The sequence below is a fragment of the Carex rostrata genome, chromosome 8 (genome assembly GCF_964058835.1).
Source record: "Carex rostrata chromosome 8, lpCarRost1.2, whole genome shotgun sequence".
NCBI classification, from domain to species: Eukaryota; Viridiplantae; Streptophyta; class Magnoliopsida; order Poales; family Cyperaceae; genus Carex; species Carex rostrata.
Window position 1 is genome coordinate 205,225 of NC_135925.1, and position 17,260 is coordinate 222,484.

The 17,260-nt window shown below is 37.2% G+C and overlaps 4 protein-coding genes across 4 annotated transcripts; 2 read left to right on the forward strand and 2 right to left on the reverse strand.

Annotated features, from left to right (window-relative positions):
• Positions 1 to 6,969: 6,969 nt before the first annotated feature.
• Positions 6,970 to 8,841, forward strand: NCS1 (permease, cytosine/purines, uracil, thiamine, allantoin family protein). The gene is made up of 2 exons (XM_078307523.1): positions 6,970 to 7,663; positions 7,782 to 8,841. The coding sequence occupies exons 1-2, from the start codon at positions 6,985 to 6,987 to the stop codon at positions 8,750 to 8,752; spliced, it is 1,650 nt and encodes a 549-aa protein (XP_078163649.1). The 5' UTR covers positions 6,970 to 6,984; the 3' UTR covers positions 8,753 to 8,841.
• Positions 8,842 to 9,793: 952 nt separating this feature from the next.
• On the reverse strand, positions 9,794 to 11,730 carry LOC144558584 (transmembrane protein (DUF788)). The gene is made up of 5 exons (XM_078307428.1): positions 11,557 to 11,730; positions 10,599 to 10,792; positions 10,385 to 10,469; positions 10,222 to 10,287; positions 9,794 to 10,120 (listed from the first exon to the last, which is right to left on the reverse strand). Exons 1-5 carry the CDS (start codon positions 11,638 to 11,640, stop codon positions 10,028 to 10,030), a joined length of 522 nt encoding a protein of 173 aa, XP_078163554.1. The 5' UTR covers positions 11,641 to 11,730; the 3' UTR covers positions 9,794 to 10,027.
• Positions 11,731 to 11,993: 263 nt separating this feature from the next.
• Positions 11,994 to 13,363, forward strand: LOC144558009 (Thioredoxin superfamily protein). Its single transcript, XM_078306702.1, has 3 exons — positions 11,994 to 12,187; positions 12,831 to 12,856; positions 12,977 to 13,363. The coding sequence occupies exons 1-3, from the start codon at positions 12,023 to 12,025 to the stop codon at positions 13,194 to 13,196; spliced, it is 411 nt and encodes a 136-aa protein (XP_078162828.1). The 5' UTR covers positions 11,994 to 12,022; the 3' UTR covers positions 13,197 to 13,363.
• A 132-nt stretch (positions 13,364 to 13,495) lies between these two features.
• FLD (protein FLOWERING locus D-like protein) lies at positions 13,496 to 16,797 on the reverse strand. Its single transcript, XM_078306700.1, has 4 exons — positions 16,339 to 16,797; positions 15,373 to 16,238; positions 14,900 to 15,297; positions 13,496 to 14,539 (listed from the first exon to the last, which is right to left on the reverse strand). Exons 1-4 carry the CDS (start codon positions 16,732 to 16,734, stop codon positions 13,797 to 13,799), a joined length of 2,403 nt encoding a protein of 800 aa, XP_078162826.1. The 5' UTR covers positions 16,735 to 16,797; the 3' UTR covers positions 13,496 to 13,796.
• Between the last annotated feature and the right edge of the window lie 463 nt (positions 16,798 to 17,260).

The window sequence follows — 17,260 nt, forward strand, 5'->3', positions numbered from 1 at the left end:
CTTGTGCATTGGACCATAAATCACCAATTCAAAATCCAAATGACCGATCCAAACCGTTCATCTTGTTCCCCATATTAATATGTACTTGGAGACCAAATTTTACATTTTTTGGAATTTTTTTACTATTTATTAAGCCATTTTGAAAATTGCCGATCCAGTGGTCCATAAATTTTTACTGTTTTTACTGTTCACCCAGATTTGCAGATTTTCAATAAATCTTATTATATAGTAAAAAAATTCCAAAAAATGTAAAATTTAGTCTCCAAGCACATATTAATACGAAGAACAAGATGAACGGTTTGGATCGGTCATTTGGACTTTGAATCCATAATTTATAGTCCAATGCACAAGGGTGCCCTTGCATTGCAATGCACCATAGCCCATCTCATATATATAGGGCGCATTGGACTATAAATTATGGATTCAAAGTCCAAATGACCGATCCAAACCGTTCATCTTGTTCTTCGTATTAATATGTGCTTGGAGACCAAATTTTACATTTTTTGGGATTTTTTTACTATTTATTAAGCCACTTTGAAAATCGCTAATCCGGTGGTCCAGAAATTTTTACTGTTTTTACTGTTCACCCAGATTTTCAGATTTTTAATAAATCTAAAAAATAGTAAAAAAATTTCAAAAAGTATAAAATTTGGTCTCCAAGCACATATTAATATGGAGAACAAGATGAACGGCTTGAATCGGTCATTTGAACTTTAAATCGGTAATTTATGGTCCAATGCACAAGGGTGCCTATTCATTGCAATGCACCATAGCCCATCTCTCTCACTATATATATATAATAATGAGTGTTGACTAATGACTGGCTGGATGGAGACCTCAAACGATGTGTCGTATATTATGCATATCAAGTTAAATTTTAATTAAGGCGGGGACTGGGGACCTAATTCTCTAGACTACATTTTTCATTGCTTTTTATTTAGAGAAGGGTTCAAATGTTTCATTTTTTGTGTCTCTGTTATGTCTTTAATTTTAAAAATTTTAATAACTTAAAATTTAAAACTTAAAAGTCAAAATAAAACCATTAGATGTGATATATATTATTTTCTCTATGTGCTCATAAAAAATTATCACATTTCAATTTTGTTTATGTGAATCAATAAGTTGAAAATTCAACGTCTAGAAATTATTCACATTAGTACGTTTTTTACAAGCTCTTGATGACAGCCAAAACAAGTGCAATTCATGAATCATATGTCAACTTTATATAAAAATGTTTTATTTGAACAGTGTTATGCAAAATAACATAATTTTCACCTTTATATATAAAAAATATATGTTCCATCTAATGAAACCGGGTCTTGTCCCTTTTTAATAGTAAATAGTAACTCAACTATTGAGTATTGGCTCTATTAAAAAAAAAAAAAAACTATTTGAGCATTGACATATTCTGCCGGAAACAGAGTAGGTCCGATGGACATCGGACCTATTTTGGTTCAAACGGGTTCAATCACCGTCAGATTGGTTTTAGGATTCGCGTCTGCTTTAATATTCGTGCGCACAAATCTTGAAGCAAATTAAACGGTATATCTGCCCATCGGAACCAAACTAGGTCCGATGGGCATCGGACCTATACCTTTCTCTATTCTGCCAAGTGGGTGTATGTTGTACTTGTACAGGAATATACGTAGAAATGAGTTTTTATTGGTTAGCTGATAGACATAAATTATATATACATTAGATCTAGTTTTCATCATGAAATAACATCAAATATCTTGTATTTTGTACACAAGAATAGAATACACCTAGAATCAAGTTACTGCGTTTGCTCGGCTTTAGATTGCAGAAAATGAAGAAAAATGAAGAAAAGACCCCAGTGCGGACGCACTCGGTACTTAGACAAATTTCCAGCATCTCAGCACTACCAGAAAATGTCCAAGCCTAGTGCGAACGCACTGACCATCCAGTGTGGAAGCACTCACTACTTAGCCGATTTTTTCAAGTTTCAGAATCTTCAGGGAAAGAGAAAAGTCTGAGGCTAGTGCGAACACACTGGGGCGCTAGTGCGGACGCATGCAGAAACGGAGAAATCTAAAAATGAAAATCCGTGAATTAATGACGTGCCTAGATAGTTCGAATTTCACGATTAAGTCTTTCACCCTAGCTATCTAGACCATAAGCACAGGTTAGCCTAGTTTATCCCTAAATATCAATACTTCACGATTAAGTTCTTCATACCAATATTTGGTTCAATTCTAGAGGTCCCAATCAAATATGAGGCTTCACGATTAAGTCATTCACATCAATTCAACCTTCGTTTCTTGTGGTTCCGGACTAAGAAATAGATTTGGTCATTTCTAATCTTAATCCTAAGGTTATTCATATATACAATTTGGTACCATCAATTCTTTGATCCTAGCACTTTAAGTTTGTTAGACCTAAACGTGACGCTAATTAATAAGCACACAAATCATACAGGCACATGAATTATAAAATCAATAAGAACAAACATGCAACCAAACAATCATCATAGAGAAAAATATCCAACTAAGGTAGATTTTAACACAAGTTCATGTTTAAAGCCTAGCCTCTATAGAGGAAATCTAGCCTCTCATGGGTGCGCTAACATCCAAGAGAAATACAAGAGTAAATATGATAAAAACTGAGAAAAAACAAGAAAGAGAATTAAACACACCCTTCTCCTCGCTTGCTGCCCCTTGTCTTCACCTTTGCTCGCTCGAGAAAGCCTTCAATCCTTCGCTCCAATCACCTTCAATCACGCGGAGAGGAGAGAAATATATAGAAAGATGTATAGAATAAAAGCTAAGTTGAAAGATGTCTTCCCCTGCTGTCTCCCTGTCAATATATAACTATTTTTGTGCCTTGGGAAACAATCCTCCGAAATCTAGAAGGAAATCTGAAGAGATATGGTGAAATCATGCCAGACTGACATTTGTGCGGCCTCTTGTGCGGCCAGTGCAAATTTCCTGCAGCCTGCACAGAATGGAGAATCGGCTGGGGATCATGCAGAATTTTGTGTGGCCCACACAAAATTCCTTAAGGCCGCACAAAGACCCGCACAACTCTCTGTTTTGAAAGGAGAATACTTGATAAATTTTGAATTTTATTTTCAGCTTGAATTTATTTTGTGTGGCCCGCACAGAATTGCTCTTTTTGTTCGATTTCTGCAATTTAAACAAGGTAAAGACAGTAACAATTTTCTGGCTTAATTGATGTTGAAATGCCTTGCCCTTTTTCCATAGAAGGCAAAATACCACTAAATTTTAGTACGTAAAACAGGAAAAAGAAGAAGAAGTGAAATATAAGGGGGAAAAAACAAATAAAAAGAAACAAATAAAAGAAGCAGTAGAACAATTAAGTAGACAATGATAGAAATAGTAGACTAAAAAGCTAGTTGGAAAATTAATTAGACAATCCCACATAACACTCGTACAAACAGGAAACTGAAAACCTGGTAGAAAAATAAACAATAATTGAGATTTGAGATTTGAGGGCCTAATAAATAATAATTGATTTGAAGTACCTAAAAGTAGTAGTGTAATTAGGGAAGTAGTACCCAGAGTTGTTGTGGGCCTAATAGATTTGTCTTAATTAAGCCTAAAAATTAAGTTTGGTAAAGAAAAGAAAGACATGACGGCAAAGGGGGTTTAGTCTTTAAACTTTCTTGACCTGACCTGAATGAACATAACAAGGTAACGATGTGTGTCGTATATTATGCATATCAAGTTTAATTTTAATTAAGGCGGGGACGGGGGGACCTAATTTTCTAGACTACATTTTTCATTGCTTTCTATTTATATATGTGTAATTTACGGTTAATTATATGTCGGCAACCAACATTTTAACAATTGACATTATTACATATATACTTGTTAGCTTCTACCAAGCCTTTCAAAAAAAAAAAAAAAGACATTATTACATATATAAACAAAAGTGTAAATATTAGAAACAAGGTAAAATATATTTTTCTATAGTCAATCACAATGGTAAATATTAAATATTGTAACTATATTCATAAAAAGTTGTTAGTTACAAGATATTTACTGTTAATCCGAATATATAGGATATTGGTAACTATATATAGAGAGAGAGTTGGGCTACCGTGCTTCGCGAAGTAAAACAAGTATTTTACTTCACGTTTATATTTTCAATTTTAAAGTTCAAAAAATTGATCTCCATATAAAATTGTGCTTGGTGACCAAATTTTATTTTTTTTGGAACTTTTTTTACTATTTCTTTAGAATTTTTAAAAATCATTTTTTTTACTATTTCTGAACCATCAAAAATAGTGATTTTAAAAAATTATAAAGAAATAGTAAAAATTTGGTCTCCAAACACAATTTAATATGGAGATCAACTTGAACAGTTCGGATCGACGTTTTGAACTTTAAAATCACAAAATATGAGTGAAGTAAAACACTTGCTTTACTTCGCGAAGCACGATAGCCCAACTCTCTCTCTATATATGTGTGTGTGTGTATATATATATATATATATATATATATATATATATATATAGGGATGGGCTACGCTACTCCATGGAGTAAAATGAGTTGGTGCTTCACGCCGCCATATTTTTATTTTGAAAATCCAAACGACTGATTCGAACCGTTAGATGTGCATCTCCATATTGAAATGTGCTTGGAGACCAAATTTTACATTTTTTGGAATTTTTTTACTATTTATTAAGTATTTTTGAAAATTGCTGATCCGATGGTCCAGAAAATTTTACTGTTTTTTACTGTTCACAGCAAAACAGAAATTTTGAAAAATGCTTAATAAATAGTAAACAAATTCCAAAAAATATAAAATTTGGTCTCCAAGCACATTTCAATATGGAGATCACATCTAACGTTCGGATCGGTCGTTTGGATTTTCAAAATGAAAATACGGCGTGGAGTACAAATGTGTTTTACTCCATGGAGTAGCGTAGCCCATCCCTATATATATATATATATATATATAGATGGGCTATGGTGCATTGCAATGCATGGAGGGGTTTGTGCATTGGAACATAAATCTAAAATTCAAAATCCAAATGGCTGATCCAAACCGTTCATCTTGTTCTCCATATTAATATGTGCTTGGAGACCAAATTTTACATTTTTCTTAATTTTTTTACTATTTATTAAGTATTTTACAAAATTGTTGATCCAACGGTGGCTGCTGATTTTACTGTTTTGTTAAGCCACCGTTGGATCAACAATTTTGTAAAATACTTAATAAATAGTAAAAAAATTAAGAAAAATGTAAAATTTGGTCTCCAAGCACATATTAATATGGAGAACAAGATGAATGGTTTGGATCGGCCATTTGGATTTTGAATTTTAAATTTATGGTCAAATGCACAAATCCCTCCATGCATTGCAATGCACCATAGCCCATCTCTCTCTCTCTCTCTCTATATATATATATATTAATTGAATATCGATATATGTATTTCATTATTTGTACTGCAAAAAAAGTTACGAATATAACTCACTCAGTCTCCAATAGAGTGGGAAAAATGGCAGGGTTACGACACGTATTACTGTTTCGTGCCTTGATTTGCGTGTCGCGTGTTATGACCACTCCTTAACATTTTGGTCACGACACGGCATGCAAAAGCTCCGTTCACAGGACAACATGGCACGTAATCATGCGAGTCACGTGTAATTAGAATTGTTAGGTGACTTAGGTCTTAATCAGATGGTGAATCTTGATCATGACACAGGTCATTGTTCACTTGATTACGACATGACACGGTACGAGACAAAAATCACAGCGTGTTAGTCACGACACGGCACCTTTTTTTTCCACTCTAGTCTCCAACGTCCTACACGGCTCCCGTCCTTTTTGCGAATTCAGAGCACTTCCGGAAAACCCCTTGTATTTACAATAGATACCCAATTTCTTTCGGCCCGTCTGTGTTTAAATCTAGACCGCTCTTTTTTCTACAATTAATTTTGGGCTCCGTGGACTCTAGATGCGGTCTAAATTTGGTCTAAATTCTTTCTTCAATTAATTTACAAAAGCATTGGTAATGCTCCCTCTGTATTAAATTATTAATTAATATTTTGGTATGCATCCCAATAATATGATTGAACTAATAGTTGATTAAAACGGTTAAGGTTTCAAAACTTGTAACGATATCACAATACGTATAAAAACTCGATAAAAACGTACGGTTGAATGGTCGTGGTTCGCTCGGGATGGGCTCGGAAGTCGGAATTGAGCTCCCTTCAAATCAGCCCGAGCTGGAAATGGAATTGGCTTTAGCTGTCTCAGTCTGCCACATTTATTTATGTCAGATTTTTCTTTTTACAAATTATTATGATAAAAATTAAGAATATCCTGTAATATTTTTCTTTTTACAAATTGTCATTTTTCATATGTTCATAGTTGTAATTTCAAAATAGAAGTTTAAATTAACTTCAATCTAGCCTGCATGAACTGTACCAGAGTTAAATTTAAAATTAATTAAATGACTTTCTGTTACTGATACATGACAAAACTCAATAATATGAACATGCACTCGTTACCTATTAAATGAGCTGAGTTCGAGTTGGAGGTAACTCGCTCAAACTCAGCTCATTTACAGCCCTAGAGGCATACCAGCAAAGACATTAAGTAACAATTTTGAAATCTATGATTATAATTTATAAAGGAAGAAAATAGAAACCAGTAAACCACCCACTCCCACTTTGAGGAGTTGGGAATTGGTGACAATCTGATTGGGATCGACGTACAGTATCAACTATCAAGTCAACAAACGGCTCTGTCGTCATTGCTGGTTTCTTCATACAACTCATGTTCAATCCTTATGGTAACAAATGGTTGGTCTAGGCTCACGACGTCCAAGTTAAAACTTAATCCAGGAGTCGTATTTCCAGTGGAGCAGCGGTAAAATTGGGTGCATGATCCAGGAGCATCTTGTTAAATCAGCTTCAATCTTTCCAAGTCTTTTGCTTTGCTTATTTTCAATCCAGGAGTCTCGCTTCCCTCCCTCGCTCCCCTCCCTCGCTAATGGAGTCAACATGCTTGCGTCTCCGTCTCCGTCTCTCTCACCTCCGCTCTCTCCGCTCTCTCCGCCTTCCATTACCCGTCAAGGTCAAACCCCATTCCATCTCATTTCCCTCAACTCTCCATTTCTCTCCTCTCCATTCCGGCCTCTCCATTATCCGTCCTAAGTTACTGCCTCCCAAATCCAATCCAAATCCAAATCCAAATCCGAATCCGAATCCGAACCCAGAAGGTGACCTGGCACCGATCCCGCCATCCGGTCGAACCTTCACTGCATGGAATTTAGCCAGTCTTTGGATTGGCTTAGTTGTAGGGGTCCCCTCATATTACCTGGCTGGTAGCCTTGTTGATCTCGGCATGTCTTGGTTACAAGGCGTCTCAACTGTTTTCCTTGCAAATGCACTCCTCCTTATCCCCCTCCTTCTGACTGCTTATCCTGCCACAGCACTCGGCATCCCGTTTCCTGTACTGGCACGTGCATCATTTGGCCCCAGAGGGTCCCACATACCGTCTCTCCTTCGTGCTTTTGTTGCCTGCGGTTGGTTCGGTATCGAGTCGTGGATTGGTGGCCAGACCCTCTTTTTATTGCTCTTTAACTCCTCCCCTTCTCCCTCTTCCTTCCGTCTTGAATTCGCGTGCTTTATGCTCTTTTGGTTGGCTCAGCTAGCAATTGTTCTCAAAGGCAAGCATTTTCTTCAAATTTTAATAATTGGAATTCAATAAAAATAAACAAATTAATAATATGAATTCAATTTACCCTTAGATTAGATTTAGTAACAAAACATATTTGACCAAACTAGGAATGGATGGTATCAGAGCACTTGAGCAATATGCAGCACCGATTTTAATACTTCTTGTCTCTGCGCTCCTTGGTTGGGCTTACTTCATGGCTGGTGGCTTTGGCCCGATGCTCTCTCTCCCATCCCGTTTGTCCGGTGCGCAATTTTGGGCTGTCTTTTTCCCGTCGCTCACTGCTAACATCAGCTTCTGGGCCACTGTTGCAATCAACATCCCCGACTTCACTCGTTATGCCCGTAGCCAGAAAGACCAAATTCTCGGGCAAATCGGGCTTCCATTTTTCATGGCTGTGTTCACCTTTGCCGGTTTAGCTGTGACCTCTTCTACAGAGGTCATTTTTGGTCAGGTAATCTCTGACCCGATCCAGCTTTTGAGGCGGATCGGTGGGCCATTTACGAAAGTAATTTCCATTTTTGGAATTAGCCTTGCTACCGTCACCACTAACATAGCTGCAAATGTGGTTGCTCCGGCAAATGCCTTGGTTAGTCTTAACCCGAAAATATTTACATTTACTGGAGGTGCTGTTGTTACTGCTCTTCTGGGCATTGCTTTCCAGCCATGGAGGCTACTGAGTTCCAGTGAGAGCTTTGTGTATACTTGGTTGCTCGGTTACTCTGCTCTAATGGGGCCGATTGGAGGGATAATGCTGTCTGATTACTATCTGGTGAAGCGTATGAAATTAGATTTGGAGGGGTTGTACTCGGATAGTGTTGATGGTCCTTATTACTACTATAATGGATTCAACATTGTGGCATTGGTGGCACTTGTTGCAGGTGTTTTGCCTATTTTGCCTGGGTTTTTGCACAAGGTAGGCATTTTGTCGAACACATCGAAAGTGTTTATGACAGCTTACAATAACGCATGGTTCGTCAGCTTCTTTATATCTGGTTTGGTGTATTGGGTTGTTTCTAGCTCCAGACAGAATGAAAAGAAGGCCCCCCTGTATACTACTACTACTACTACTACTACATGATTTGCCGTAAATGGATTATTACTGCGATTCTTCTTCAGCATTGAAATGGATCTCCATCAGTTAATAGATGTAAATTTAAAGCATTGAAAACGAACAAAAGAGAGATCGATGATGTTGTATTTAGCTTTACTGATCTCTTAATTTGTACATTTCAACAGAATCAATGGAATACAACCAATTTTCATCTTTCCTGAAACATTCATTTTTCCCCCACTTTTGGGTAGTATGCGCCATTTTCTTGTGAATTATTACAAGCTTTGGATAAATTACATTAACGATCTTTAAATTACTATTTCTTTGTTTATAATTTTAACCTTTAAATTTTTTATTTTTTAATAGTTATTCGTACCGTTATTACAGTCAAAATATTAAATGAGGAACAATATTACATTAACGTTTAACGATCTTTAATTTATTTTTAATTAATTAATTATTTTAATCTTTAAAGTTAATTTATAATAGTTATTCCTATCATTATCATGGTCAGAAAACTAGATGAAAATGTATAGTCGCATCAATATTATAATGATGTTTATGATATGAGATATGTAAATATTATTTGAATTAGTTTATGACAGCACGGACATTAATTGTTGCCGTTATAAATTTAATTGATATTGATGCCATTAATTAATATATTAGCTTTTCTATATATTTTTTAAGACAAGATCCATACTGGCTTGAATGTTTAAAATGGATGTTGGGAGACGAAAATATTATTTTATTATCTTAATGCTTGTTAAACTTCCCATTAATATAGTACAACTAACAACTTAAGGATGAAAATGAAAATGAAAATGAAAATGACACTTTTAATAAGGACTAAAATGATAAACAAATAATATTTTAAGAACCACGTGTAATTAGAAACTGGTTTTCTTCTTGAGCTATTTTAAGAATCACGTCGTTATAAGACGGAAATCATTTTTTAATTAATCAACAATCTTACATTAGTCATTTTTACTCTTTTGATGACCTACTAATTTTTTTGGGAAAGAACAGTAAGACCTGATATTACTTAGCAGATTAAATCGTACCAAATTGCTAATCAATCCATGCCATGTTCCATTAAAACAAACATAAAAAAAAAATATATCAACCCCACATCTATAAAATGCTTCAATAATTACACCTACCAAAATTCAACTTAAGAAAACACAATATGAGCTGTGCTCCAGCACACACCAAAGAAGAGAACATTTTAATCATGCCCTCATGGCTTGATATTGAATTAGTAAACCCAACTACATTTATCACCAACTCATACCTAATTAATCATCGTGCTTTTGCTTTGACAAATTTGCCTCTAGAAGCCTTCTTCTCCATTTTCTCCCTCTTTTTGCGTGCCTTCTCATCCTCCGCACCATCCTGAAAATACACCCGTAACATTTTCAATTATTATCAACAAATGGTATAAAAATCTACTGGTACGCATCTGGGACTGGGACTGGGACTGGGATGTAATGTACCTCAGAACCACCGAAAAATGTTCCCTTCAAAAGACCATAAGCTTTGTATCCACCAAAACCTGGTATCTGAAAATTAATAAAAGGACACAAATTTAAATAATCAAACTACACAACAACTGATAATTATTTAAAACTAATAAACATGTGAAATAAGACGACTTACCACCAAATAGGTCCACCAAAACTTGCCAGAAATGATGGATGCAATTTGCACAAATGCTGTTATATAAATAACATCATGCAAATAACTGCAAGAAAAGGTTGCAAAGCTTAAGTTGCATTTCATTTAGAAGAAAACTAATAAAGACAAGCAAGATACTTTCACATTAATAACAGTTGTGGGGGGGGGGGGGGGGGGGGGGGGGGAAGAGGCATACCCACATATACCACCAGTACTCATGTCAAAGCCACCATCTAGTAATTCACCGTCGTCAGATAATGCCGGTTTTGACATACTTTCGAGTTGCTTGTAAGGAAAGAAATACGCAGCAGACGTAACAAGGAGACCGATCCAATGCTTCCATGTAAAACTAGAATACATTATTATCATCCTCACTACTATGTAAATAACCTGTACACAGAACAAACAAACTATCGTAACAAATTTAACGACATCACCGTTACATCAATTATGGTTGAGTTTCTTATTCATCATGAAGGTAACTCGAAAAGAGGTTATAATAATATAAACACACTATTCCATAGTTTGCTCGAGCTTTTTTGCTCCACCCGAATTTTCTTATTGGAATTTTTCAATTTTGTCCTTTAAAATTTTAATTTAAAAAAAAATTATACTATTAGTCATAAAAAGGAAATTACATAACACTTATTTATCCAGCCCACCCCCCCCTCTCAATTTTCTGGTTCCGCCCCGGCCCCTGCATGAACCATTCCAAAGTCCAAACAAGTATTGATTGTTTGTTTAATGTTCATTGAACAGTTTTGCCTTTCTGTGCCAAGAAAGGGGCAAGAAAAAACCTAATGCAGCATCTAATCTTTGTTGCTTCTAAGTTTCTTTGGATACCTACTAATCTTTGGTTCCAATTTCTGAATTGCGCAATTGAAGAAAAACCAGATGTTACACAAACATAAATTATCTATTATCTGGCAACATTACAACTACCTTTTGAATCAATAATTCTATTTTACTATGGTTCAATCCACCAATATATCTCATTCAATCCGAGAAAATCACTCCCACAAACAAATTAGCTTTTCAAGTTTACCACTGGAATCCTACCAAGATGAAATCTTTACTAGATCTACGGAATTGAGAAAATAATAAAACAGAGAGAGAGAGAGAGAGAGAGAGAGAGAGAGAGAGGAAAACCGCACATTGGAAGCTAGGATTACGCGGAGTAGAGTGGACATGTGCTTCCTATTCTCCTCCTTTCGCTTCTTCGCACCTTGGTTCGCCATACCGTTCTTCCCTTTTTACCTCTAAGTCTCAACCTACGCCGAGCCGATCGGTGATGTCGACAAAGAAGAAGCTTCAGAGTTACTGCCTGTGTACCAAAATCGGGTACAGATTTTAACAGAGAAATTTTGGCTTCATACAGCGCACGAACTATAGAGTCATAACAGTACTACACATGGTTCGTGCGCTGCATCATACCAATACTACTCTGTTAAAATCTTTTTGACCAATTTGTGGCCCAGCGTGGCACAATCCTCACATATACTTATATTGGGCCGAGTCTTCTTTTGTGGTATTTTGGGCCTCTTCTTTTCTGGTATTTTACGCATTTTTCTTTCCACTGCCCACTGCCCACTGCCCACTGCCCACTGGGGATTGAGGAAGATGGAGCAAAAAAGAGAGAGAGAAATGGAGGAAAACGGGAAAAAGAAAGGTCTGGAAGGAACGGGATTATCTCTACCCAAGAATTTACACGGCAATCTACGCAGTGCTTCCGGCGATGAGCAGTTTATGGAGATCTTATCTGCTATCAAAGCTTCTAAATCTCCTGTAACCTCTCTCAACGTCTTTGGTTACTGATATATATTTTTGTATTTTCATTGGTTCATTTTTACAATGACCAGTGTAAATTCCAGATATTCTGTATATAGTTGCAATTCAATTGCTTGCAACACAAATTGTTCAATCCCATACATACCGTTGCTTTTCAATAAATCAGGAAGAAAACTAGGAAAAAACTTGGTTTATAGGTTCCTAAAATTGAAGCGTTAGGAGGAAAACAAGAAAAAAAGACTAGAAAAAACATAAGAACCCAATTCCTATGCTAAGAACCCGGTTCACACATTCAAAAAAAAAAAAAAACTAGAGAAACTTTTTAAGAAAAAAGTAGGCTTGAGCTACCAGTTTCGCTGCCATTAAACATTTCTACATCTTACAACATAAATAAAAATTAGTTAAATGATTCTGAAACTTGTGCTTATTTACTGGTATGCTTGTGAAATGGTCAGATCTGAAACTTATTATGCTTTCAATTTGTTATTGCAAAACCAATTACTCAATGAATTTCTAGAGTGAGCATGTTGATGCTAACTTAACCCTGTCCTGTTATCTTTTTCCTCGTGATTTTTTGTTTGTTTTGTTTTATGGGAATAGTATATAGTTGTTTTGCTTAATTCATTTTATTTTCATACAGGCGGTTATCAATTATGGCTCTTCATGGTGAGTTCTAGTTCTAGATTCTTTTCAATTGTATTTAGTATCTTCATTTAAATAGTGTACATATCAATTCCTTCTTTCTGTATTTAGTTATTTACTAAGATTTGAATTTGCTTCTTTTAGGTGTCAAGTGTGCAGCCTTATTCTCCCTGAATTTTGCCGATTGAGCAATGATTTCAAAAAACTTTCGTTTGTGTACGCTGACATAGATGAATGCCCAGAAACAACACAGAACATACGGTATACCCCAACCTTTCAATTCTATCGGGATGGAGAGAAGGTTGATGAGATGTATGGTGCCGGAGAACAGAGGCTTCGTGACCGCTTGTGGCTGCACTCTTGATTTATTCTCTTCTCTTCTCTTCTGCTGTGCTTTGCACTTTGATGTTTCTAATGAATGCTTGTGAATACTTGCTGCCTGTAGGCCTATTTGGATAAAAGAAATTCTGGATGTTCAAAGATTTTTAATTCTGAAATGACAGATGACATTTCTGGTTTAATTGTGCAAAATGACTTGTGACATATTTGTCACTTTATAACATCTGAAGAAACTTTATTATCCATACAGTCAAATATTTGATGCAGTGCCTGTTCAAAATAACTCTCCATTCAACAGGACTAAATCACATGCAGATCAGATTCTAGAAATAGCAACAAATCAATACATTGCTTCCATTTGCAAAATTAGTGCTCTGTACAGTAGAAAAATATATATATATATATATATATATATTGGCCATCGACCAATGTAAATCTCTCCTAATAAAATTGGAATCTAGTTCAATGAATTGAAATAATGCAACCGTTACATTAACTATCATTATCTTGAGCATTTGTGGGTCCATTCCAGTATGCAAATTGTAAATCCGATTTCTTTCTCTTTGTGGTCATGTTTCTTTCCAGCCATCAGACCAGAACAGCAAACACTTAAGTTTTTTGCTCTTCAACTCAACATACTAGGGTTAGTCCGCCTATTACTCCTCTCGGCCTTGATCGAAGCAATGACTGAATCGGCGGTGGGCCCCAACCCTTTCCGGCCAATTAGCTTAACACCAAGCTTGTTACACAAATAATTGAGCCTCATCTCATCTCCTCCTCTCACCTCCCGCAACTCTATTGCCTGCTGCCTCGTCAGCAGTGTGTAAACATGCAACTGCTGTTGCTGATTGTAATGCGACTGCAACTGCTGAAACAACAACTTATTTGAATGCTCCCCTTCGCCGATTCCTTTTTTCCTGGCCCCACCTAACAAAACTTTCAGAACAGCCGGTGACTTCGGATCTGACACTTTCCCACCAAAAATTACCGAAAAAGCCCCAAATTCCAAATCAGGTTCACGGAACAAATCAGTGAGAAGTGCAGCACACGACTCTGTGCTCATAGAGGGGTTTCTATCAATTTTGGATTGCATAGAGCGAGAGGTGGCATGGTAGTCTATGTTTGCAGCTTCACGAAGGCCGGTGATGAAAGCACCATGCATGGTAGCAGGGTAGCGGCGTGTGGTAGCCTCACCTGCAAAGAAGAGACGCCCATCACCAACACTCTCAGCAAGGATGTCATAGTCATCACCAGAGGCACCAACTGCCACATGGGAGTAAGAACCGAGGCTGAATGAGTCGGTGCCCCACCGAGTGCACACACTTTGAAGCGGGTCTGGGACTTCAATGCCTTGTGGGTTGTAAATTCCTGTTTATAGAGGTTAAATTTATAATTTCTTTGCTTTGTAACTGCAAATGCTCCTTAGGGAAAAAAAATAATAATAAGTATTTATGAAAGACTACGTATTAGATAAGTGTTACCACAGGTCGAGGTGATTATTCAAAAATTATATAAAATACAGACAATATAAGGACTAATTAGGGAAACTTTCATACAGAAAAAGGCCTACGTTTCCTTTGGTATTCAAACAGTACTCATTGAAAAGAGCAAATTAGCAGAAAAATAATGTAATACCTTGATGCCCCGATCACCTTTCAAAAAAGAAAAAAAATATATAAATTATGAACACTATGGATATGAACAAATCCATAAACAAAAGAATCATACCCCTTAATATTTGAAGAACAAGAGCAACAGCATCAGTTGGAGGCATGCTCTCAAAGTTATGTGCTGCCTCTCCAGCAACTAATGCAATCAGCAGGGGTCCACCCGCTACACTCGCATAGCTATAGAACAAAAAGAACTCCCCTCTGCGGGTCCGGTCTTCTGACAAATGTCCGAATGTATCGAGATCATTGCTCCAAAATACATATGGGAATAGCATGGCAACTTTATTTAACAAGCCAAAACCAAGCCGTTTAATCCCGTCAAGCTTCCTTTGAGGCAACTCAGGCACAAACTTTATACTTCCGTTTTTTAGTACACCAAGTGGGACTGTGCATAGTGCCATGTCACCTTCGTAGACCTGGCTTCCCGCAATAACCTGCACTCCATCCACTCCATACCTGTGTGAAATCTTAATCAGAAACCATCCATTTTAAGTTTATAGCAATGCTTGTTTTATGTGCAAGACTGTTTACCTGATTGTATGCACAGTCTTCTCATAAGCAATGGGCAAATTCTCTGCCAGAGCCTGGACCAACCGCCCATTACCACCTGGCAAGAAACAGTGGTCCCCGCCCATGTCATAGGGATCATCCTGGTCCCAGAATGCAAGTGACAGTTTCGAGAGAAGCCCTGCATTTGCATACTCCAAGTTCGCCAGATGCCAATTGAAAAGATTCATCTCTTCATCTGTGACTGCATCTCCGTATTCCTCCCTATACGTCTCCAAAGCTGCACCCAGAGAGACATCCATGGCAACCTCTCCCATGTTCTTCCTCAAAAGACTCACCTTGTCCAACAATTTATTAAATGTACCTTCAACCTTTCTATCTAAATCAGGGTCGACCGGCTGGCCATCTGACTGGTACAAGGGGCACTTATCTCTGATTTTGTGTAGAGATAACCCTACTTGCTTGGCAATTATACCAAGAGGATTGCCGAGCGTACCGGTTAGAACGCTCCCACCTAAATCAGCTGATGCAGATTTAAGGGAGCCTTCCATTCGTTTGGTGTAAACTCTACCTCCACACCTTTTTCTTCCCTCCAAGACTGTAACTTTGAACCCAAATGCCATCAATTGTCTAGCAGCAGCCAAACCGGCAAGCCCAGCACCCACTATAATAACATTTGCTTTGGTGGGTTCCGCTGGGATTTTCTCCTTTATGGCCGGCGCCACACCAAAGTTCACGTACCCATGTGAAACAAGGTAGTTGTATGCCGAGTTTAAGAGGTGCTCGCAGTGTGGTGGAATTAGAGATGTGAATGCTTCTTTGTGAACCCAATTGGTGACGTTCTCTCTCCATCGAGAAAAGATGTGGTTGCGAATGAGTATGTAATTTACCTGCATTAGCAGCAAACTTTAGTTTCCCAAGTAGTAATTATTAGTTGATATGTTGTAAAACAGAGAGAGAGAGAGAGAGAGAGAGAGAGAGAGCATATACCTGCTCGATGCCTCCGACATCGGACACAACACCAGCCTCTATCTCTTCGTCAGTGAGGGAATCAGCAGGGAATCCAGCAGATAGTGCGGTGACAGCCTCAGTTGTTGCTTCTTTGTTAATTACAATTATCTCATCTGCTAAATCAGCAGATACCCAAGTAGAAGGATTTGGTCTAGGGTTAGGGTTAGGGTTACAACTTTCGCCACACTGAGGGGAAAAAGAAGGGTTAGAGGCTTTGCGATGGAAACCAGTGCGCTTTCGTTTGGCTAGGAATGGAGGTAGCGGGTAGAGGCTAGAACTAGGGTTAGGGTTAGGGTTAGGGTTGGAATTGATGGGGGAGAAAGGAAGGTCGGGAAAGGAGAAGGGAGGCGGAGGGGTCGGCGTCTGCTCTGACATTTCCCTCTTTCTCAGTTACTGCGACTTGTTGTTTCTGTGTTCTTCAATTTCGTTTGCTGGGTGACTAGTTGTGACTTGTGAGAGGAGTGGACTGGAGTCTGGAGTAATTATTATTATCAATATCCCTTGTTTTTATATGTATTGTTTGGGTACTAATCTAGTTTTGTTTAGTTGATCAATTTTCTTTATTGTCATTTCATTGTCTAAATTTATCATTTTGCTTGAACACATACCATGTAAACAGCGTTGCTGAAACAGGTTCAGAAAGTGTCTTAATCAAGTTCAATTGCTATGGAAGTTCATCATTACAAAAGTCTCTTAGCGTTTTTTTTTTTTTTTTTTTTCTTCTCTTTTGCTCATATTTTGTTCTTTTTATTTTTCTTTTTTTGGAGCCATGTGGCATGTGGTTTAGTCAACATTCTCCAACAAACTAAAATTAAACCAAGGGCAATAAGAACCTTACAAATGAAAAGCAAGTACAATAACTATTGTACCCAATCCAATTAAAGACTTCAAACCTTTACCC